The sequence below is a fragment of the Acomys minous genome, assembly GCF_964271855.1.
Source record: "Acomys minous genome assembly, chromosome: 3".
Lineage (NCBI taxonomy): Eukaryota > Metazoa > Chordata > Mammalia > Rodentia > Muridae > Acomys > Acomys minous.
In genome coordinates, this window is record NC_140485.1 from 58258326 (window position 1) to 58282068 (window position 23743).

The 23743-nt window shown below is 52.3% G+C and overlaps 1 protein-coding gene across 1 annotated transcript in view; it reads left to right on the forward strand.

Moving 5' to 3' along the window:
- Positions 1–2789: 2789 nt before the first annotated feature.
- Positions 2790–23743, forward strand: part of TAF4 (TATA-box binding protein associated factor 4) — a 67287-nt gene continuing 46333 nt past the window's right edge. Inside the window, exon 1 of the mRNA XM_084777919.1 lies at positions 2790–4061. Within this exon, the coding sequence (XP_084634045.1) occupies positions 2825–4061 (1237 nt within the window). The 5' untranslated portion in view covers positions 2790–2824. The remainder of the gene's footprint in view (positions 4062–23743) is intronic.

Below are 23743 nucleotides of genomic sequence, written 5' to 3' on the forward strand. Positions count from 1 at the left end.
ACAGCAAGGGATACACAGAGAAACACTGCCTGGAAAAACAAAAATAAAAACAAGGTCTTGTGTAGCCAGGTTGGCCTGGAGCTTTCTGAATGGCAGAGTCTGACTTTGAACCTGTGATTCCTGCAAGGACCTGCCGCCATACCTAGTGTATGAATGCTGGGGGTTTCAAGGCTTTGTGCAAGCTGAGCAAGCCTAAAAACTCAATGAGGTGTTTTATAATTTAAACACGTCTTGATGACTCTTCCTTTTCTTTTAATGCTACCTAGTTCTGGGATTTTCAACTGCAAACTACAGAAGTCATAATGGCTGGTGGCAATGGATCCAAGGGAGACACAGTTAAAGGAAAATTATCCTTTATAGACTCCAGAGTGATGAAGGTTAAGAAGCTGACGGTGTCTACTGCCCCTTGCATTGACCTTTGTTGTTTACTTCCACTCACCTCAGTCTTAGGGGCAGTGCTCTCAGAACACACAGCCCGCGCTGTGGCTCCAGGAGCTGACCCCTTCAGCAAAGAATTAAGGCATCAGTGGGCACAGAGCTTAACCCTATACTGTAGGCTCAATTTTCTTAACAATTATATTTTATATTTTATTATATTCTTAACAATTATATTATTATTACCACCTTATAACCCGACTAACCTAAACAAAAAGAAAAAGGAGGTTGAAGAACACATTAATGAAACCTTAAGGATATCAGTTCCGAGGAATGATTCTCCTGGCATAGTAGGCAGGATTTCTTCTACTGCCCTTGAGCAGTTCTCTCTAGGAGTGTCTTGAGGTGGAGCGATGAACAGCTAAAACTATCTCCAGTCTCCGGAAGGCAGCCCCTGCCTCCTGTTTTGGGATCCTATGTATTACACCCCCATCCCCCCGAGCCTGGTCATGGGTTTTCTTCAGCTGGCAACAATCAAGCTCCTGCACGAGCTTGGTTCATCTTCTTGATTACATCACCTGTTCCCTCACAGGTCTGTCCCTTCCCCCCAGTCCCACTCTTGGGATCATATAAAAAACCATGTTTCTATCTCCTTCACTTTTCCTGCCACTTAAGTGCAGCCCGGGGCTCGTAAGTGCTATTAGGCTGAGTTGGAGAGGTTTGGGGTCACTGGAGAGAGGTCCTGGTGGGCCTGTGGCAAGGACAGTGCTTCATGCTCTCATGAAGAATCTTGGTGCAGGGCAGCAGTGAACACGAAGGGTGTGGGATTGGGATGCACTAGGCAGATGGGCCTGTGAGCTCCAGAACCTGGGGCTTTTTTGTAGGCACCCATGGTTTTTCTCGTCTCTCATCAAGGGTTTTGGGGTATACGGTGTTGTACACCTAGTTGGTGGTTCTCATTAACCAGCACAGTAAGGGGAGCAGCAAGAACCCTGCTGATGGTTTGATCTACTTTAAAATCTTCAAACAAGTCATAAATCAACATTGAACTTGGTTTGAGGCTAGGGGCGCTAAACAGTGCTCCACTTGCCTAGCATGCTCTTGGCATGCTCTCCTGTGCCACAAGAAGACTCTTGGGTTTTATTTACAACTGCGAGTTTCTGTTCCTGGTGTCAAGCCAAAGCCAAGCTCGGGTACTTTGGAGAGGGGCGCACAGGCCTACAATGGCTTGTAGCACCCAAACTGCCTCCTCAAGGCCTGCCTGCTCTCCTTACTGGCTTTCCTAGCTGGCCAGGGGCTCAAGTCCCCCGGCACACTTTACAAGTGCGGACAGTTCCTTAGGTACACTGCTGCTTACAGAGCAGTGCTAACAAGCCATTTAACTTAAAAGGCGAGGACAGAATCAGCACGTGGGTTCCGATATCTCTGCTTTTGAGAGAAGCTCCAGGCTGGCCTCCCAACTAAATATATAACAATGGGTGAGCTCCTTATCCTCATCTTCCAAGTGCTGGGATGGTGTGTACAGGAAGTACACGTGGGAAGAGTCTCTTTTAGGGGGAAAAATGGTGTCAAAGCCCTTATCCTGGGAGGGTCGGTTGCTGTGAGGTTCCAACAAGGAGCTTTGCTACCTGGTTTGTTTCTGGGCCTTTCCAAAACAAACAAACAAACAAACAAACAAAAACCTGGAAAGCAGAAATCCATAGCAACGTCAGTAAGACTACCTTTTGCTTAAGAAAACACCCCGAGAGAAATGGGTGAGATGACAACTAAAATACTCCCCCAAAGTGCTTGCAAACATCGGGTTAGAGGATTTATTCACTCCGCCCCCCCTCGCGGAAAAAGTAAATACAGAGCAAATCTGCTTCCGGATGTCCAGCTTCACCTAGGGTGTGCTCCGCTCTCCTACCCATCGCTGTAAGTCAGAGGAGCTGACCAGAGCGCCCGCGGCGTCCTCTGCGCGCCTCCGTGCCAGGACTGCTGCTGCTCACAGACCGCCCGGGCCCCGGGAGCACCCGCGCAGCTGCCGCCGCCCGCCCTGGCCGCAGCCATTTTGGAACCGCGCAGACAAAGGGCGAGCCCCACCACCGCCTGCCGCGACTATCGCCGCGCCGCTGCCGGCCCGCACCCTCGGCCCAGCTGCCATTCCCAGCCGCGCTCCAACAGCCGACGTGCTACCCATACCTCGCCTGCTACCCCGGCCTCTGGCGCTCGCAGCCATTGGCCGCCGCTTTTAAGAGCAAGCCGCGACCAATCAGAAGCCGCAGGGGCGCGGGCGGGGGCGGTGCGTGCCGCCGCGCCTGCGTAGTGCGCCGCCCTCCCCCCCGCCCCCCGCGCCGCGCCCCCGCCCGCCCCGCGCCCCGCCCCCCGCCCGCCCCGCGCCCCGCTGGAACCTCCTCCTGCCCAGGCGCGCTCGGCCGAGCGGCGGCGGCGGCGGCGGCGAGGAGGAAAGATGGCGGCGGGCTCGGATCTGCTGGACGAGGTCTTCTTCAACAGCGAGGTGGACGAGAAAGTGGTGAGCGATCTGGTGGGCTCGCTCGAGTCGCAGCTGGCGGCCAGCGCGGCCCACCACCACCACCTCGCGCCGCGCACGCCCGAGCTGCGGGCCGCGGCCGCCGGCGCGCTCGGGAACCATGTTGTGAGCGGCAGCCCGGCCGGAGCCGCGGGCGCAGGGCCGGCCGCCTCCGCCGAGGGCGCGCCCGCAGCGGCGCCGGAGCCGCCCCCCGCAGGTAGAGCGCGGCCGGCGGGTGGGGGCCCGCGGCGCCCGGGCTCCAGCTCACCGCGCCGCTTGCTTGTTCCCGCAGGGCCCGCGCCGGCGCCCGCCAAGCTGAGGCCGCCGCCCGAGGCCAGCGCGGGGCCCTGCCCCGCCGTCGCCGCCGCCACCGCCGCCGCCGCCGCCGCAGCGGGGCCGGATCCCGCCGCCACCGCCGCCCCGCCCGCTGTCCCCGGCGCCTCCAAGCCCGGCCCGCCTGGCCCCGGCGCCGCGCAAACTTTGAATGGGAGCGCCGCGCCGCCCACCGCGCCGCACGCCGCACCTGCTGTCAGCCCGGTCAACAACGGGCCCGCGCCGCCGCCAGCCGCCGGCTCTGTCATCCAGGCGGCCCCCGCGCCCGCGCCCGCCGCGCCCTCGCCGCCCGCCGCGCCCGCGCCCGCCGCGCCCCCGCCGCCCGCGCCCCCAGCGCCCGCCGCGCCAGCCCGGCCGCCCGGGCACCCCGCCGCACCCGCGCCCCCCGTGTCACCCGCCGCCGCCGCCGCCGCTGCCGCCGCTGCTGCCGTCGCCGCACAGAACGGGGCTGCTCCTGCCCCCGCCGCGGCCTCCGGGGGCGCCGCGGGGCTGGGACAGCCGGGCGCGGGCGCGCAGGGGGCGAAGGCCGAGGCTCCCAAGCCTGGGCCCGGGCCCGGGCCGGCGGCGGCGGCGGCGGCGGCGGCGGTGGCGGGGGTCGCGGGCGGGGGCGCGGCGGGCGGCGTGCTGCTCGGGCCCGCCATGCCGGGCGCGCTGCCGGGGCCTGCTCCTGGGACCCCCGCGGGGCTGGCGAAGGGCGCGGCCGCGGCGACCCCCAGCCTGCCTCGGACGCCGGCGGCCACCACCGGCGCTATCCGTGCCACGCTGACGCCCACCGTGCTGGCCCCGCGCCTGCCGCAGCCGCCGCAGAACCCGACCAACATCCAGAACTTCCAGCTGCCCCCAGGTGAGTGGCAGCGCGCGGCGGGAGGCGAGGGCGGGGGCATCAGGAGGCCCTGGCGTTCCAGGAAGTTCTAGGCTGCGTTCTGGTGGCCACTGCCCAGGTGACCTGCCAGTCTTGAGGGCTTCCCAGTGGCTGGAGAGCTCAGAGCCCTCGGGGAACTCTGCTGTCCCGACGGGGTGCCATGGGCCACCACCGTATGGCAGAGGGTGCCCTTCTCTCTCCCTCAGGTGAGGTCAAGGGAGGGTGGGCTTCTCACGGGCAGGCTGGTCAAGTCTGAGTGGACAGAATAGCTTCCCTGCTGCCAGGGAGGCGGGTTGGGAAACTCCTTGTTGGGAGCTGAGTGGTTTAGTGGTCATCAGTGCCCAGAGGGGCTCTGGGTGCTTTTGTTGTTGCTGTCCCTGGAGGTCAGCGGGACACTCGATGCGCAGGGGTCTGCGGATGCGGGAGATCATGGTGATGTGGGTGGGCACAGAGCAGGCGCCACACACGCGCTGGCTCGGTTGCCTCCTGATTCCTTAGGGCCCCATGGGTTTGATGAGTGGCTCCTCTCCCGGCTTGTAGACTGCTTTTGTTTGAGAGTCCTCTGCGGGAGTGTTCCACTGAACCCTGGGCTGGAGCGAGCCCCGAGCGCTCCTCCCGTGTTACATAGTGACATGTGCAGTGGTAGTAGCAGCGCCGCCCGCCCGCCGCGGTGGCAGTAGTAGAGAATTAGAAAACATGCTGCCACTGTGTCCTCTTCCGTTTTCTGAAAGGTGGTTTGAGTCACTTTGAAAGAGCTACGGTGTCTTAAGAACTGAGTCTTGCTGTGGAAGTCAGTAAGGATCAGGAAGGCTCGTCACAGGCCTGGTGATATCTGCCGTATCTACGGGGATCTGGGACCCAGCAATGTTTCTGAGGTTGCAGGGGGCTGCTGTGCTCTGAGGAGGAGCTGGGTGTGACACAGGGCCTAGGAGCTGCAAATGCCCCTTGTCACACAGGCTGTGTGACTGTAGGTCCTGTCATTGTGCTCATGCTGATCTTTGCGTGTAAAATACAGCTGATGTTTATAGCTCACCAGGCATCCTGTGGTTGCTGTCTGTTATTTAAAGACCTTTCTGGGAGTCCTGCAACACTGCCTTCCCCATGGCAAGGACGTGCCCATGTTGTCCTGTTAGTAGGGAAGCTGGCATGGTCAGGTGCCAATGGCACCCTTCCACAGCGATGCTGACTGACCCTGGTTTCTTTGCTTCCGTGCTGTACAGGTGAGGCCCATCTCCCCGGGAGGAGGAGGATGGCACATTTGTCTCCATCACAGCTGCCTTGCTTTCCAGCTCAGGTTCAGGGCTGGTGTGTTCAGCAGAAGATAGCTCCTTGGGGAGAAGTGTAGTCTAGTCCATTGTTTGCACTTCCTCTGCCCTCGCCCCCAACAGCCTCTGTGCTGCAGAGTAGGGCAGCAAACACCCAATGCTCACAGGCTTTCTAGAAAAGAGAAGGCCAGACCCATCTTCTGCACTCTGGCTTCTGTTGCTCTTTGGATGCGGAATGCCTTACTTTAAAACACCCAAAGCTGAACTGATGTTTGGTGGTTAAAACTACCACCAGTGCTAGAAATCCAGGCTCTCTTTAAACAAGACAGAGGCAGTCAGAGGATGTAAACATTCTAGTTTTGTCCTGTGGCTGGACGATCAGAACTTTTTCTAACTTATGTTTCTTCTTCATTGGCACCTTTCATAATAAAATAAATTCAGAAAAGGTGAAAGTAAGTTCTAATAAAATGTCTCTTTAGCCAATAGCAGCCTGACGTGGTGAGGTGGAGAGAGATGGGAGGGAGGTTTCAAGGGTACACATAGGTGTCAAGTGGAATAACACACCATTGGCAGTTGAATAGAGTGTGAAAGGGGCTGAACCTCTCCCAGCGCCCTCCTGATAGAGGTCATGCTGGGAGAGGGGAGGGGCTCAGGTTTCAACCTAGGGCTTCGAGGTCAAGTTTCATCTTTACGGTTCAGCGGGAACTTCTAATAAGCATGTTGAACTTGTCTTTAGCAAACTGAGACCCAAGCTTCCTTGTCAGGACAGGTTTGTAAAGGATGGAATGTTAGCAGTGCTTGTCATTTGCTGGTTTGCTGGTGCCAAAGTTTGGTCCCCAATGAGAGAGCTTTAGAGAGCTTCCACTGGTTGGCTGGTACACACCTCAAGAGGCAATAGAGGCACACCACAGTGTCCTTATTGCTGGAGAAGGAGCAGATGAGAGGACCTCAGAATCAGTGTGTGCTTTGGTGGCTTTGAAAGGTCTGGCTCCAGGATGCTGTTTTGCAGGCTATTTTTCCAACATAGCAAATTAACATTTTCCTTTGTATGTGTCTGTTTGCTTTACCTTCGAATTGAATTTACTCTCATGTTGCTCTAGAGCTTGGCTAAAAGCAAAGTTTCTCTGTCTAGGAGGGAGCATTCCTCCTGTGGCCTGGATGCTGTGGCTCTGTGGTCAGGACAGGTGCTGGTTTCCATGTGTGGCAGGTTGTTGATTAGCGGAGAAGGGGAAGCCAGGCAGACTGCATGTGGCCTGCCTGGTAGGCTGACTCCCAGGTCTCACAGAGGATGGAGAGCTGCCTGTGGAGTTACTGGGCTGAGTTCTGGATGCCAGCTTTGGCAGCAGCAGCCAAAAGGGAGGGATATTCTTGGCACTTTAGCTTTTCTTACTTGATGTCATAGTTGCTGTTTGCCTGACTGTAAAGTGACTGCTTTGTGAAGAGAAAATTCTGTCAGGATGAGACGTGGATACCCAGCGTCCTCGTTCCCCAGTTCTTACCCTGTTTCAAAGGTGATGTTGCTATAGAAATAACCATATTTTTAAGGTTAGTTTTACCCAGTGAAAATCCTTATCCCGGTGGACAAGGAGTTTAGGGCAGGGTTGTTGTGTTCTCCTTGGGAAGCACAGAAATTACTACAGGTGGATCATGCTGGGGTGATCACCACCCACTTGTCTGCGTGCTACCTGTGGAGAGGACCTGCAGGGGACTGGTCTCCTTCCCTGTGCGGTTCGCTGCTGGCCTGCTGTTACCATCTTTGGGAGGTGTTGGGCTGGATGGCTGGCATCTGCAGCTGTGTTGCTGAGTCTCATGTTTGGTAGTGGCGGGGCCTGTGGACACTCTCAGGATGGCTCTGAGCTTGAGGAGGCCCATCTTATCGCCTCTTTGATTTGGTTTTCATGAGGCAGGGCCTCTCACTAGATTGTCTGGAACTCCTTCTGTAGTCCATGTTGGCCTTGAACTTGAGGTCCTTTTGCTCCAGCTTCCTGGATGCTCGTGTTGTTTATCCCCAGGTGCTTGCCCTGCCACTTTTGCACAGATGCTCATCTACTAGAGTTGCTAGGAAAAGGAACTCCTGGCTTGGGTAGGACTGATGAACTTGAGGGAAGCAGGACCACTGGCAGCACCGAGGAAGTTGCCTCTTTAATCCTCTTCACAATTGCCCCAGAGATGCTCTTGGGTCAGAACTGTGCCCACCTTGCTCATCCCCTGCCCTGAATAGAGTGGCCTGGTGGAGTGGTAAGACTTAAGTCAGGGTGCTGCAGGGATGCCTTCAGAGTCTGCCTCTATGTAAATGTGCACTTTCCTCCATTTATGTCATAAATTTGGAAACAGCTTTTATAAATAGCAGGTTATATCCGAGTTGATCAAATCATAATAGCTGTTTTTTACCCCCAAATCTTGAAGCAAAGATGTGAAAGTCTGTAGAAACCGACTGAGATCTGAGGAAGTGTGTGGAGTTTGAAGAAGCAACTTTGCTTTTCTCCATGAGCCTCTGTCTGCTTGCTTAGCCTGCGATGCAGTTGCTGTTTAGGGCACTTGTTGGCAGTCTATTAATCAGGCCTTTGCTAGCAATAAATTTGCTAAATTAAGAAAATGAGAGAGGGTGACTTTTTGTAGGAGGCCTAGGTGCTGTGTAGCAATGGGGTTACTTGGTGCTGGTGTTGGGAGTGCAGTTGGGCCACTTCTCTTAGAGCACCTTGCTGGGCAGTGTTGCTCTGCATGGTAAGAGGCCAGGTTATATCTAGGAATCAGAAGCTTTCTATTTTATGGGAGGGCTGTGAAAGTTTTGGTTTATATATTATTTTGAATATTTTCACCAAACACTTAAAACTTGAAAATCTTTAAGAGATTAGACTATCCACAGTACGGTCCTACCTAGCGTCCACCCTGTCCTGCTCCCGGTTGCCCTGCTTGCCTGAGCATTTGGTTGCTTCTCTGCTCTATGGGGCCCCTGGGTGAGATGCCACCCTGCGGCTTGCTCCATCTTCTTGTTCTGGTAGGAACTTTTGATGGGAGAAGCTGCTGGAAGCTTGGGCCCTTTTGCTACTCTGAGAGTATGTGAGGCTAGGAAGAACCTTGTCCTTCCTTACGCTTTAAAAATATTGTTATTGTGTGTGTACATGCTATGTGTGGGTGCATGTGCATCAGCACGTGTGTGAAGAGCAGACCACAGCATATAGAGTCATATTTGTCCTTCCCACCTCACTGTGCATTTTGGGGATCAAATTCAGGATGCCAGGCTTGCATAGCATAGCAAATGCCTTTACTCGTGGAACCTTCCTCTTCCTGGCCCCTTCCTGAGGTTGTTTTAGGGACCCCACCCCCCCTGTTTTTTGTCTTTTCCTCTGTATGTGGTAGGGTGGACCTGAAGGAGGAAGGTGCTTACTGGTTTCTTTGGCCCCTGACCTTTTGTTTTGTTTTGTTTTTTCTTCAAGACAGGGTCTCTCTGTGTTAGCCTTGGCTGTCCTGGACTCACTTTGTAGACCAGGCTGGCCTCGAACTCACAGCGATCCACCTGCCTCTGCCTCCCGAGTGCTGGGATTAAAGACGTGCGCCACCACGCCCGGCTCTGCCCCTGACCTTTTGAAGGGAGTGCACCTACATCATACACCTTGAGTCTTAGAGTCATTGCTTGTACAGACTGAACGGTCAGGCTTTAGAGAGACCTCAGTAACGAGTCTGCTCTATGCCTCTGAAGGGATTTAGCTTGAGGGTCTAAGGTCTAAGTTGATGCCGAGCAGCCCAAAGAGCTGAGTCCTCCCCTTTGAGGGCTGCTGCCCAGAGCCTCCTGCAAGTGCTAAAGCTGGGGTGTGTGGCCCAGGGCAGCCACTGGGCAGAGGCTAAGCGGCTCTTATCTGAGCATGTTGGAGAAGATGCTCACTGGGGTAGAGGGTCCTTGGCTGGTCACAGAGGGTGAGGGAGGGAAGGAAAGGGAGCCTGCATTTTTACTTTCTGTGTTAAAATTCATTGGGACAGTGGCTCAGGCAGGATTCCTTTTTTCTCTGTGTGTACCTGTTTGTGTTTGCATGTGTGTACACAGTGCATGGTCTCTCCTGCCCCTCCCTCCTCCCTAAGAAAAGATAAGGCTGCTCACTGAAACTAGGGCTTGATAATTTGGCCATACCGGCTGGCCAGCAGAGGTGGGGGAGGGGGTCCTCCTTTCTCTGCCTTACCAGCTATGAGACTAGCTGCAGCCATCATGCCTGACTTAAAATAAAGCCATCTCTGCCGTGTGCGTGTGTGTGTGTTTTGAACTTTAGTATAGAGACCAGAAGTCATTCTTGGGAGGTGTTTCTCAGGTGCTGACTTGTTTGTTGAGAAGGGTCTCTGTCTCTCACTGGCTGGAACTCAGCAAACCCTTGGAACCCATCTGCTAATGCTTACCTCGTGCTGGGGTACAAGTGTGTGCATAGCTGGCTTTTCATGTGTGTGCTAGAGCTTGAACTCAGATCCTCATATTTGTACAACAAACCTTCAGGATTAGTTTTCGGGAGATTTTGGGTTTTGACAGGGAGTCCTGACTTCATGGTTGGTCCTTGTGGAGAAAAAGCTTGGTAGTCATAGATAGGGTAGGCCCACTTAGAGCCTTGAACTGTGCAGTGGTTATGTGGAAGGTGTTTAAAGGAAAACCTTCCTGGCTTACTTGTTGGGACAGGGTCTCCCCATGTAGCCCAGGCTGTCTTGGAGCTTGCAGTCCCAAGTGCTGTGGTCATGGGTGTGTATCACCATGCCCTGCTGAGTGGGTTTCCCCTCCCCCAGGATTGCAGGGCCATTTTCTGATTATAAAGTTATTTACTGTCGGAAGTTTTGAGAGTAGCAGAAAATGAGGTCTTTGCTATCGCTCCCTGCCCAGCCCTCCTCATCACGGCTGGCTGTTTCTGCCTTTTCTTACGATATTTCTAATTTTCATAAAGTTAGAACAATCCCCGGCCCTTGTGAGTGGCTAGCCTTGCCCTGCTGCTTTGTGTGCTCTCCTGGCCTTCATTGGCTTTTGAGGCTTTGCTGCACTGTGTGCAACTCAACCTGTAACCTCCCCCCTGCACCCCCCCCCCATGCGCGCTAAGGCGCGCCCAACCTGCTGTAGATGGGTATGTCCACACGGACCTGTGCATTTGGTGGGTCGGACATCTAGGTCTTGATACAGATACAGATTGCTTTGCAGAGGCTAGGCCAGTTTACACGTCTATAATCATTGCTAAAAATATGACTTTTTGGGAATCAGAAACATCGTGTAGGTCTGTGTAGTTGTGCTTTGGTAGTGTCTCTGACCAGCTGGGGTGGGTCCTGTAGTGTGGATGGTGCTGGAGCAGTCTGGCTGATGTCACTCATGGCTCACTTGCAATACACGCTGACCAGTGAGCTGGGTGCCGCGGCGCCCACCTTGGAGTCTCCCAGCTACATATCTCAGCTCTTCTGGCATGGCCTTGTGTGGGGCCAGGTAGGAGGAATTCCAGAATATATTTCTGGCTGTGATGGGTGCCTGTAGCTGAGAGAGGATGCTAGGCGGGGAGGAGCCAGCCATACACAGTTTGTCCAGGGAAAGACTGTGGGGAAAGGGCAGGGGTGTAGCGAGAGGGGCAGTGGGAGCTGAGTCTGTGTTGGTTTGGCCTTGGAATTGAGGTTTTCTCACCTGGGATCTAGCTACTGAGGGTTTATGCAGGGTAGTGACAGAATCAAACCTGTGTTTTGTGGTTATTTTTGTGTTTGTGAGCTGTGGAATACAAAGTTTGTTCTGGGGGGTGAGGCCAGAAGCAGGGCATGGGATGTGGCAAGATGCTAGTGGTGGTGTGGTGTGGGCATTAGTGGGGCTTGCTCAGGGCCTCAGCTCTAGGGACTGGTTAGGAGGCCTTGTCAGTGAGTCTGATGTGGGGGCCGCACTGCTGGATGCCCTCCGGGTAGAACTTTTGATGTGTTGTATCTGAGTGGGAACACTGCGTAGTGAACAGGAGCCCAGAGTCAGAGTGTTTGGCCCTGTGGTCTGGGCAAGAAGAGCTGAGGGTTCCTCCTTCCAGGCATGCCCTGCACCTGCAGGTTCTGGCCTGCTCCTGCCATGGGCTGTAGAGTCCCGAAAGCCTGGGCAAAGCTTGGGAGGGATGAAGAACCACTGACTCTGGGCGAGGAGGGGCAGAGTGTGGCCAGTGTGCTGGGGCCTATTTTGGTTTGGGGACCAGTGCTTCCTGTTTGTCCCTGTGACTGGGCTGTGCACTGCTGTAGGTGGGGCTCAGGCCCAGTCGACCTGCCAGGTGTGTCTAGGCTTTGGCCAGTCTCTGGGTCTTGAAGGTCCCGTGATAGGTAGTTTTCTTCTGTGAAGGTGGGGAGTAAGCAGGAAGACAGTCAGTCTGCCAGGGACCCCATGGCCACTTGGAGGAGACTTGGCCCTTCAGTGTGTTGGCAGCTCTTGGCAGCCTGCATGTGGTTCACTTTGAAGTCTGCTTGTGTGCTCTACATGCCTATGTGTAGGGAACGCGTGAGGAGAGCATCTGCAGCTGTTTGGGGGACATGCTCACTGTGCCTAAGGGGTCAGGGAGTGGTGACTCAGTGTGTTCTGTGGCCTTGTCTTCTGTCCTGCGAGGATTCTGGTGTTCTACAAGGCTCCTTTGCTTTGAGCTCCTTGAGTTCTGTCTCTTCCACCTTACAGCTCCTGCTTGTAGCTGGGGCTCCCTGGCTAATGCCTGTGCAGTAACTTGCTGTAGTCATGCCAGCTGGCAGGGCAGCCGGCAGTGGGCAGGGGCTTCCCCTTGGCCTTAGTTCTTGTCCTACAAGTGACACAGCGCTCGTTCTCTAACACCAGCTGGGGAAATTTGATAATTGGCTGTTTCTAACTGCAAAGACTGTTGGGGAGTTGGACCTGTACCGTGGGGAGGGAAGGGAAGTCTGAGGGGCAAGGAACAGGTCTTAGGGCACAAGTCAGTAGGCAAAAGGAGTGTCGGGAGGGTCAGCTTCAGCATGAGACCCCCTTGTGCTAGAGGTGGAAGGAGCAGTAGACTGTTGCTGGGCTGTGTTTGGGGAGCAGAGCTCTAAGGACCAGTGTCCTCCCTACCCCTAGACACATGCTGTCAGTTGCATTCCATACAGGCCATTCCAGAGTTTTCTCTGTCCTCTGGCAAGTGTGCGGAGCCATTTCAGTGCCACTTAGGAATGAATTCAGTTTAGCACTGAGGGAACTTGGATCATAGGGTGTGTGTGAAACTTTAGGGTGACCAGTGAGGTTCTGGTCCTGTGAGATGCAGTAGTGAGTTTCTCACAAGGCTCATTACACTGTATGGTTCCAGGTGTCCCCTGACTTCTGGCCTCTGACCTCTCTCTCCTAGTACAGTTGTCTTGCCAGGCTCTAATTGGCTCTAGGATAGGGTGTCGCTTAACTTCCCCTGGATCTTGTGACGTGACTCCATTGCCACAGTGTGTGTGTGTTCACTGGGAACCGACTGAGGATCTGCTTCTCGAGCTGAAGAGAGATGACCTCTTTCATCTTTGGGGTGAGTCGTTGGCCAGACTCAGCTTGTGGGTTCTCTGAGGCTTGGTTGGGCTAGTGCTATCTCAGCATCATGACCCTGAGAACCTCACCTTCCAGCCTGGCTCTCCAGAACCCTGGTGTCATCCTATGACTTCCTCATCCCAGACCTGGCTCCAGGGCTGGGAAGACCACCCTGAGAAAGAAGGGTTACACCTCATGTCTACACGTGACCAAGGCCATGGCTGAAGGACATGAGCCCAGGTGATATGTGCACGTGGAGTATTGTGGGTTGTGTGTGGGACATATCCAGTAAGTACTGGGAGATGTGTGATTATCAGGTGACAGAAATGCACTTGGCCCAGGCTTGGTAGCACAGTATGTAGTTCCAGCTACTTGGAAGGCTGGTGTGAAAGGATCACAAGTTTAAGGCCAGTCTGGGGTGCAGCATGAGATTCAGGATGAGGCCTGGACTGAAATGCAAAGTAAAAAGAGGGCTAGGGCACACCTTTTGGGTCTGTGTCTAGTCTTTGAGAGGCTCTAGTTTCTTTCCCTGGCCGGTTCCTGGTCTTGGCATAGACAGGGTGGCCTCACTAGTCACGGCTCTGTTTCTGAACAGCAGTGAGCGACTTTTTATAGGCAGCACTTCTAGGGAGAGGAGAGCGAGGATTGCACACACACTTCTCAGTCACCTTACTGTAGCTCTCCTGAGGAGACCTGGAGCTGGTGCTGCAGTTCCTAACAGCCTTCTGCTTCGGGTGGCCTATTTTGTTCCTAAGTCTGTGTTTACAGCTGCCTTGGCGGCACCGGAAGGGGCTTGTGCTGCACTCTTGGCAGGTGTAGTTCCAGGCCTGGTGACAGGTGTCCAATGGCTCCCCATTGTGTCTCCCTCCTCAATGCTCTTTGAGCACAAGGTATCCTTCCTCTGCCAGGTGTCTGGCTCACTGGAGAAGTTCTTTGAGTTCTCTGCTGCCTTTGGAATGAAATTTAGACTTAGAGGAGCCTGATCCCCCAAGCCAGGCTAGCCTTCCTGTCAGGACCTTTTCCTGACTTCACAGTGTTTGGTGCTTTCTTCTCTGTCATTCTGGGCTGGGAGGCCTAGCTGAGCAGGGTACCATCCAGATTGCATTGCTCAAGCAAGACCACACTGCTGGGCTTCCTTTTGGCTCAGTGCTGGTCTGGCTGTGGTCTTGTCTGCTGAGCAAGAGCACCCACACACTTCTATGCCCTCAGCATCCAATGTGGGCCCCATGTGACTGAGATGCCCCAGGTGTGATTCAAAGGGAGTCTCTAGGATGTTGTGTGGCTTGGGTAAGGGTTGATGGCTGGTGTTTAGGCAACTCTTAATTAGCATGGGACGCCATATAGGGGACAGGGTGTGTGCTCTTGGATCTCAAATGTGTGGATCTGGATTGCTTACTGTCTCTGTAACCTTCCAGGCCAGCTTTTATTTGTCATTTCACACTTGAATCGGGACCTCCATACTGCCCTGTAGGAGAGCTCGGAGTGAGCCAGCATCCCAGGTGACCGTGTGTTGCATTTGTTGTCCTAGCCTGTGGTAGCTGCTCTTCTGCCTTCCTTTTCCTTCTGGGCATGCAAACTCCCTCTTCAGTGCATTCCTAGGTGTGGGTGCTTCATCTTACCTTGATTTTGCAGAGTTCTCGGTTACCAGTGACTGTCTCCATGGGTATGTGATGTCTCCTGTATTCGGAGACCAGTTTTTTCTGTCAATAGTCAGTTTATGGTTTTGTCTGTGTAAAGGAGTACCCCATCCACCTCCAGAGCCTGTGTGATGGTTAAGTATGGCCGAATGGCAGACTTGTAGCCTTGGGTATTGTCAGATTGTTCTATGTTCAGTTGTTGCTGTCCAGCAGTGAAGGTGGCCTTCTGAGAACAGGGTGTTTACTTCCTGCCTATGACTTTGGAGGTGCAGATTTGGAGTACCCAGCAGATAGCAGGCGAGTCAGTGTGTAGGAGCAGGTGGGTCCAAAGACTTTTAAACCATGGGGGTGTTGGGGCGAGGACAGGAGAGTCAGCCTGCAGTCCAGTTCTGGTTTGGAGGTGGAGGATAGGGCAAGTGCCCAGGAGAACCCATGGGACACACAGGAAGCCGGTGTAGCACTGTGGTAGGAGGTGGGTGCCTTCCCCAAGCCTTTTCAGAAGGAATGTGAGAGAGCACATCGCTGCAGGAATGGAGTCACAGGGCAGTTTACCTAGTTTTTTGTTCTGTTTTTGAGACAGGATATCACTCTGTAGTGTTGGCTGGCCTAATACGCCCTGTGTAGACTGGGGGTGGCTTTGAGCTCCAGCAGTGGCTGCCTCTGCCTTTGAGTGTTAAATACTGCACCATACCTGGACAAAGAGAAATTTTTTGGGGGAGGATATTTCGTAGTAGAGACAGAATTTGGGTCACATGGGTCATTTTCATTTCTAATAACATGTAAGAGCATGTAAAAGACACTGGTGGTACACGCCTGTAACCCAGCACTTCTGGGGCAGAACCTCAGAAGTTATAGCCAGCTAGAACTACAGTGAGACTGTTTGAACAAAACAACTGTGAAGCCAGCTTCACCAGTGATTCTGATGTGACCGCTGTGTCTGTTCTTAGCTGGCGTGAACAACTTCGGCCCCGTCTTCTCTGTCAACCCTGTGGTAGCCGCATACTCCTGTGCTTCTGCAGACCTTAGACCTGAAGGACTGTCCTTGCGGCTGTGATGATCACTAAGTGTGTGTACAGGGAGACTGAGCCAGATAGTGGCAAGGGCCAGAGTAGCCAGGTGTTCGGCATAGCCACTGGCACAGGTGGCAGAGGTTGGCTGGTGGGCAGCCCAAATTGTACTGTCTACTTGCAGGTGTGCTTCTCAGCACGGCAGAACTTATGGGGAACTGGTATGCCCCTGGCTGCCATGTACTGGTCCTCCATCCTGTGGCTTTGTGGGGCTAGTGCCCCTGTCCTGGTTTCAGGCCAATAGGTGAAAGAGTTCTCAGCAAGAGTATTCTTGGGAGGGTGGCCTGCCAGGGACCTACAAAGGGACCCTGTGGCATCAACTGGGTTGGATTGTGGACAGTTTCTCACCTACTGTGAGTGTGAAAGGAGGTCACAGATTAGCTGAGCTGGCCACATGCCGACTGGGATGTCCTGTACAGGGTGAGCCTTGTCTTGTCATGGACACACAGAGCCAGGGCACTCTAAGGGCCCAGGAAAGGCCTCTATGACAGCCACCGTGCATCCTCCATGGCCCTGTGTGTGTGAGGGTGGCGTGTGGCTGTGTGTGGAGAGGGCTTCTGTGTTTCTGGCTGGCTCACATCTATGTTGAAGAGCTGTGGTCATTTCTGGTATTGTTTTTATGTCAGCTCCCTCTTTCCCCCCTCCCATTAAAAAATTATTCACTATACAGTCTGATCCCAGTCCCCTCCCTCCTTTCCGTCCCACTCTTATGTCCCCTGACTCCCCCTTTTCCTTCTCAGAGAAGGGGAAGTCCCCAAGAGATACCAACCCAGTCTGGCACCTCAAGTTGCAGCAGGACTAAGAGCAGCCCTTCCACTGAGTCGAGACAAGGCAGCCCAACTATGGGGAAGGGGTCCAGAGGCAGGCAACAGAGTCAGAGACAGCCCCTACTCCCATTGTCAGGGGACCCACATGATAACCAAGCAGCCCATCACCTTCATATGTGTAGGGAGTCTAGGACCAGTCCATGCATGCTCTTTGGTTGGTGGTTCAGTCTCGGTGAGCACCCATGGGTCCAGGTTAGTTTACTCTGTAGGTCTTCTTGTGGAGTCCTTGACCCCTTCAGCTCCTTCAATCCTTCCTTCCACTCTTCCACAAAACTCCTTGAGCTCAGCTTATTGTTGGCCTGTAGGTTGCTGCATGTTTCCATCAGCTACTGGATGAAGCCTCTCAGAAGACAGTTATGTTAGGCTCCTGTCTGCAAGCACAACAGAGTATCTAATGAGTGTTGGGTTGGCACTCTCCCATGGGCTGGGTCTCAAGTTGGGCCACTCATTGGTTTGTCATTTCCTTAATCTCTGCTCCATCTTTATCCCTACACTTGTAGGCAGGACACATTTTGGGTCAAAGGTTTTATGGGTGGGTTGGTGTACCCTCCCTCCACTGGGAGTCCCACCTGGCTACAGGAGGTGGCGACTTCAGGCTCCATAACCCCCGATGCTAGCGTCACCACTATAGACTCCGGGTGCCCCCCATTTCTGTTCTCTCTCCCTGTCCTCCCTCACCCACCCTCACTTTGCCTTCACCTGATCTCCTCCCCCCCCCCTTTCCCACCCAGCTCCCTCCTTCCGTCTACTTCAGATGTCTATTTTATTTTTCCCTTTGCCTGAGATTCAAGCATCCTTTCATGGACCCTCCTTGGCTTCTTTGGGTCTGTGGATTGTAGCATGGTTATCCTATGAGCACATACTGTGCATGTCTTCTTTCTGGGTCTGGGATACCATCCATTTGCCTGAAAATTGCATGTCTTTGTTTTTAATAGCCAAGTAGCATTCCATTGTGTAAATGTAGCACATTTTCTTTATCCATTCTTCTGTTGAGGGGCACCTAGGTTGTTTACAGTTTCTGGCTATTACAAGTAACACTGCTATGAACATGGCGGAGCGAGTGTCCATGTTGTATGGTGGAGCTTCTTTTAGATATATGCCCAGGAGTGGTATAGCTGGGTCTTGAGGTAGCACTATTCTCAATTTTCTGAGAAAGCACCCACTTGATTTTCATGGTGATTGTACACGTTTGCACTCCCACCAGCAGTGGAGAAGTGTTCCCCTTTCTCACATCCTCACCAGCATGTGATGTCACTTGAGTGTTTGACCTTAGCTGTTCTGACGGGTGTTAGGTGCTTTCTCGCTCTTCTCCATGACTCCAGAGAAGTCTCTTGATTTGGTCGTTCCTGAGTTACTCCAATGAGGTCCTTTGTTTTCTACCTTGTTCCTTTATACCCGGGTCCTCCCTGCTTGGTTCCTCTTCACCCAGGTACTCCTTCCTGGGTCCTCCCACCTCCTTATGACCCTTCCTTCAGGCTCACCCTCCTGTACTAGCCAGTCTCCTGGTACTTTGGCAAGAACTTGAGAATTGCCTTCTAGGTAGACAGGAGGCAGGGCCAAGACAGGGAGACTGAGAGACTCAGGTTAGTGGTAGGAGAGCTCTGTAGGACCTGTGAGGGTGTACACACATGCAGCAGAGAGGGAGCAAGGCAAGGAGAATGGGTCCCTCAAGGAGGACCATGGACAACTCACAGACAGTTCTGATTGCTGCTGTGCAATCAGATGAGCAAGTATGTGGTTTCCTTTTTGAAGTTACTTTGTGTTTGTGACCACACTCAGTGTGCAACCCGGTGTTCATGTGACACAAGGGCTCAGCTATGTCTTCTCAGTAAGTTGTACTCAGGTGACTGGACAGAGCACGTGTAATGGCTAAGGGACTGACTAAGCACGATGGGACCCACTTTGGATAATGTGGAGGTTGATGGCTGTAGCCCTCAGATGGCGCCACATAGGTTCATGGGAAAATTGGGCAGGACAGGGAAAGACTGAGGAGTGCACAGGCAAGGTCATTTAAGATTCTTGGGTGTGTCTAGGAGGTACAGTAGAGTAGTGTTCAGGTGTCAGGGTTAGACCTGAAGGCTGGCAGGGAACCATGTGAAGGTGTGGAGCTTGGCTGTGATTGATTTTATACCTCAGTCTGATGTTACAGAGAAGAGACAAAGAGCCAGTGGCATTGCTTGTGGGAACAGAGGTTGCTGGCTTCATAGCTGTAAATTGAGCTTAGACACTGAGTGGTGGATATGGAAAATGGCTGTACAGGACAGTGCCTATGGAGACGCCACAGTAAAATAAGAGTCTTTGGATGGTGCTGGCTGACAGGGAAGCAGGTGTGAAGCCAGGAGTGGCAGTATAGTAAGTCTGAGAGCTAGGTGATGCTGGAGAGGGTTGTGCTGGAGTGGGGTGTGGCTCCCAAATAAAGACCTTAAAGATGACATACTAGAGCAGGGCTCACGAGAGTGGATGAGCCTCTGTGGGAGAAGCAGGGCCATGTGCGGGGAGTGGTACTGATTGCCAGCAGGCATTGGAAGGTCAAGTTCAGGACTAGTGCTGGAAGAGCCTGTCGGTGGTACCTCGATGGATTTGCCTTACAGGCCTTCAAGGGCTCAGTTTCGCAGGCATGGTGCTGTCCAAACTGTCTCAGCCATATGAGAATGGTTTCTAGGACACTGACAAGCACATCTAGGGTGCACCTGGCCCTCAAGCTGTGCTTGAGCCTTGGGGTTTTAAAGAAGTGTTTGTGCCACATCAGACCCTTCTGTTGGTGCTCATCTGCTGCAGGGAAGGGAGGAGAGCAGAGGCGCTGCCTCAGTGCTGTACCCCTTGGGCTCTCCAGGTTACTTTTTGTCATTGATTGTTATTAGACATGGTTGCAGTTGGCAGGAACCCTCTCAAGTTGTAGCTCTTGGTGTGCTTCATGTGTTAAGGCAGGGGCATTGAATTTGGGAGGAAGAGGGCCCGGGGCAGCTCTTGATGAGATGTTCCCCAGTGAGCCCCTCTATCTGTCTCTCCTCAGAGAAGAGCCCCTTGCCTGCCTGTTGTTGGCTTCTGTGACAGTGCCATTTTTGGTGTAACTGAAATTTGACACTGCACACGTGGAAACCAAAATGACCTTTATTATGGCAGAGCCTGACTGTTCCCAAGTGACTGAAGGACCTTTGGTTTGTGGCAGGCTGCCTGTCAACAGTGTCTTGAGTATGTGTTCTCTCTGTCAGAGCCAACTCTGTTGTGTTGTACACTTGAGTGTACTCTTCCTGTTTGGAGTGCAGCTGAGATCACAGTGACTTATTCACCGCCCCACCCCCCTTTCCTTGTGCCTTTGAGGTAGACCTCTGTGACATTCATAGAGAGAGAGGTTTCTGGAAATATGCTGTTGGAAGGCTCAATGTAGCGGTGAATGAAGATTTTAGGAAGATGCATGAACTGCTGCTGTGCCTTCTGGCTGTGGCCTTAGGACAAAGTGACATCAGAAACAGGGAAAGATCAGTAGATTTGACTTCAAAATTAGAAGAGAGCTTGAGTTTTGGCAGGGTGGGTGCAGGTCCAAGCACTTTACAAAGGGCTCCTACAGTTTAATGTAATGGCAACAAGCAGCTCTTACAAAAAGAAGGCTGGTATGTGCATGCGGGGACATTTCATCATCCCATCTTACTGCTCCAGGGGGGTGGTTGCAGTCACAGTGAAAGAGACCGGCCACGTGGAGTGCAGATCCCAGGTCCTGCAGGGTCCTGCAGCAGACAGTCTTAGAGGTTGGAGGAGGACCCTGCAGATGACTCTGTGTGTGACTCCTGAGGAATGAGTGGAGTTAGTGCTCACTCACCATACTCATTAGTTCACTATATGTGTCACTCATGTGGGGATGAGTGGCCCTGTAGTTGGTAGCACCAGGGACACTATTCTGACAGATGCAGCTGCATGAGTGGTCTAAAAATACTCTGTGAGATAAATCAGGCATTGCACTACATGATTCTGTTTGTATGGGCTTCTAGAAAAAGATGAATTAGGGACTGGTGGAATAGCTCAGTTGGTAGCTCCTTGGTTAGCATGTGCCAGCTCTGTGTTCAGTTCTCAACACTGTAAACCCTGTCCTCAAAACCAAACCAAACCTGAAGTAAACTGCAGTGGTAGTGGTTTCTTAGAGCAAGGAGGTTGTGGTGGGATGTTTGTAGTGTGTGGGGTGTTTATATTAAGGTGGTAATAGATGCATGGCTGCACAAACTGTTGTACCAGCAGACTGTGTCCTTAAGATGCTGGATTTTATTTTTATTTATTTTCTGATAAATATATATTTTTTTTATTATTTACACAGAATTCTGCCTGTATGTGAGCCAGCAGGCCAGAAGAGGGTACCAGATCTCATTATAGATGGTTGTGAGCCACCATGTGGTTGCTGGGAATTGAACTCATGACCTTTGGAAGAACAGACAGTGCTCTGAGCCATCTCTCCAGCCCGCTGGGTTTTATTTTTGTGAACTGTATTTCAGTAAAGTTGCAGGCAAGTTCATGGTGCCCTGTCTTCTCTTACTTGGTGCTACAAACCATTGCAGGGTCAGGAAAGGTGTTTGTAGCTGGAACCATGTTTGGGTTCTCATTTATTTGCGTAGAACCTCAGCACCCTGCTGCTTCTGAAAGCAAGTGCACCAGAAAGCAGGTGCATCAGAAGGCAGGTACATCAGAAGGCAGGTGCATCAGAAGGCAGGTGCATCAGAAGGCAGGTGCATCAGAAGGCAGGTGCATGTGCATCAGAAGGCAGGTGCAGGTGCATCAGAAAGGTGCAGCAGGGCCAAGGTTGGCCAGCTGCTTGGGGCTCAGTTGAAGTGGCCTCATGCATTGCTGTTGGGGCTGATGCTATGTGTGGGTTCTGCTCTTGTTTTTTACAAGGGCAGTGTTGGCTGGTGTGCAGAGTTGAAGGAATCTGTTGTGTGGATCAGAGCTACTCACATGGATCAGCAGGTTTCCTGGGAATCTGTTCCATCTTCGTTCTGTCTGAGCAGAAGTATTTGTCTTTCACACCCCAGGTTTTGTTTCTCCTGAGCCTCTCTGCTTCCAGTAGTGGCTGTTATGTGATTTCTACATAGCTCACACTTGCAAACAATGATTTTGTGTGTGTGTTGGGGGGGAGGAGTGACGCGCCGCAGCACCTAGGTGCAGCAGTGATGGGGCAGGGACCTGCATTGTCTCTTTAGGTTTTGACACGGCAGCTCTGCCATGGGTCCTTTTGAACTGTTCCCACTTTCTTTTTATACAGGAGGCCTTGGGTCTGATGAAGTCATGTACTTACCTGCCTAGCTCAACTTGTTAGGCACACAGTGAGCTGTGAAGTTGGTGAGGCTTCTTTGCAGGTCTTTGCCTCAGACTCTGTCCTATAAGGATGCTTATCAGGTTACCCTCTGTATGCTGTGTCTAATCTGATGTACCTGTGTTAGCCTGATTTAGTTTGATTTAATTTCTACTTGTTTGTTTTCATGTTATGTATTAAATTTGTGAAACAAATGGGTCAGAAGGGAGTTTCTGAGAAGCACTTTGACCCCTGCCCCTTCCTCTTTCCTGCTTCCCAGGAAGGGTTTTCATTTTTGTTTTGGCAGTTTCTAAGCCACCCCTTAGTGTTTTCTTTATAAAAACAAGGAATTGTATACATATGATATGTGCCAGTGTACACTGCACATTAGCATATACAGACATACAAGCGTTTACTCCTTTTTGTTTGTTTTAGTTTAGTTTTGTTTTTGAGAGGGGATCTTGTTCTGTAGCTCAGGCTGGCTTTGAACTCTTCTGCCTCCACTTAAAGGAAGTGCTGGGATTGCAGGTGTACCCCTGGTGCCTGGTGTCATGTGTTCTCTGTCTTCTTGACACCATTGGTACCAATACACTGATGTGTACCTCGGTGTTTTTCTTAAGAGACACAGGTTAGAGATTTTTGTTGGTGCTATTCTCCTCTTCTTTCTGCTGCTGCTGCTGCTGCTGCTGCTGCTGCTGCTGCTGCTCCTCCTCCTCTTCCTCCTCCTCCTCCTCCTCCTCCTCTTCTTCTTCTTCTTCTTCTTCTTCTTCTTTTTTCGAGACAGGGTCTCTCTAGCCTTGGCTGTCCTGGACTCACTTTGTAGACCAGGCTGGCCTCAAACTCACAGCGATCTGCCAGCTTCTGTCTCCTGAGTGCTGGGATCAAAGGCGTACACCACTCGCCTGGCCCATTTTCTTCTTAAGAGTTAACTTATTTTGGGGCTGGAGCGATGGCTCAGTGGTTAAGAGTACCCTCTACTCTTCCAGAGGTCCTGAGTTCAATTCTGGGCAGCCACATGGCAGCTTGCAATTGTCTGTAACTCCAGTTCCAGAGGATGTGACACTCTCTCACAGACATACACGTAGGCAAAACACCAATGCAAATAAATAAATTATTTTTAAAAAGATTTGCTTATTTTTGTTCCATGTGTATGACTATACACCATGTGTGTACAGTGTCCTTTGAGGCCAGAAGAGGGTCTTGGATTCTCTGGAAGTGCAGTTGTCTTGGAACCCAGGTCCCCTCAGGAAGAGCAGCTGGTACTTTTAGCTGTTAAGCTATCTCTATAGCCCTGACATTTTCTTTTAATTGAAATACTTTAAAATGTATCCCTAATACACTCGGAGAAGAAATTGCTTTCAGTACTGATGTCTTTCTGTGTAATTCAGGCACTAAAACTTGACATAATTTCAGAAGGAAATAGTTCAAAAATACACTACACTTTTCTCTGCTAATGTTAAAGGCATGTAGTAAGTTCAGTTAGTTTTGCCTAGGTGAATCTGAGAGTGGAGGTGATCGTCTTCCAGGCAGTGGGTGGTCCTTTGGCAGAAGTCTGGTGGTTGTGAGTCCCTTTTTCTGTCTTCCTGCTGAGTAGTTTTTGTCAGCATAGCACAAATGAGTAACTTGGGAAGAGTGAACCCCAACTGAAGACTGTGTTCCTCAGGTTGGAATACAGGCGAGTTTGTGGAGCATTTGCCTGATCAGTGATTGATATGGGAGAGACCAGCACACTGTGGGCAGGGCTGCTCGGGGCAGGAAGTCCCTGGTTGTGTTAAAAGCAGGTGGCCAGCCCTGAAGAACAAGCCACTCAGCATTGTTCTTCCACTGTCTCCGTGTCATATCCAGTTTCAGGTTCCGATTTTGAGTTTCTTCCCGGATGGTTTGTAACGTGGGATATATAAGCCAAGTAAATCCTTTGTAGGCTTTGAACTTTTACCACTCTACTTTATTTGGGGTTCTTTAATGCCTATACATTCTTTCCAACCCACCTACCCTAGATAAGAAAGAAAAGACGTTAAAGGGGACAGGAGAAGTGGACCTTTTTAGATTCAGTCCCTTGGAGCGACCCCACTCTTTGTCATCAGGACTCCAGCAGACCCGCTAAACAGCAAGCTGC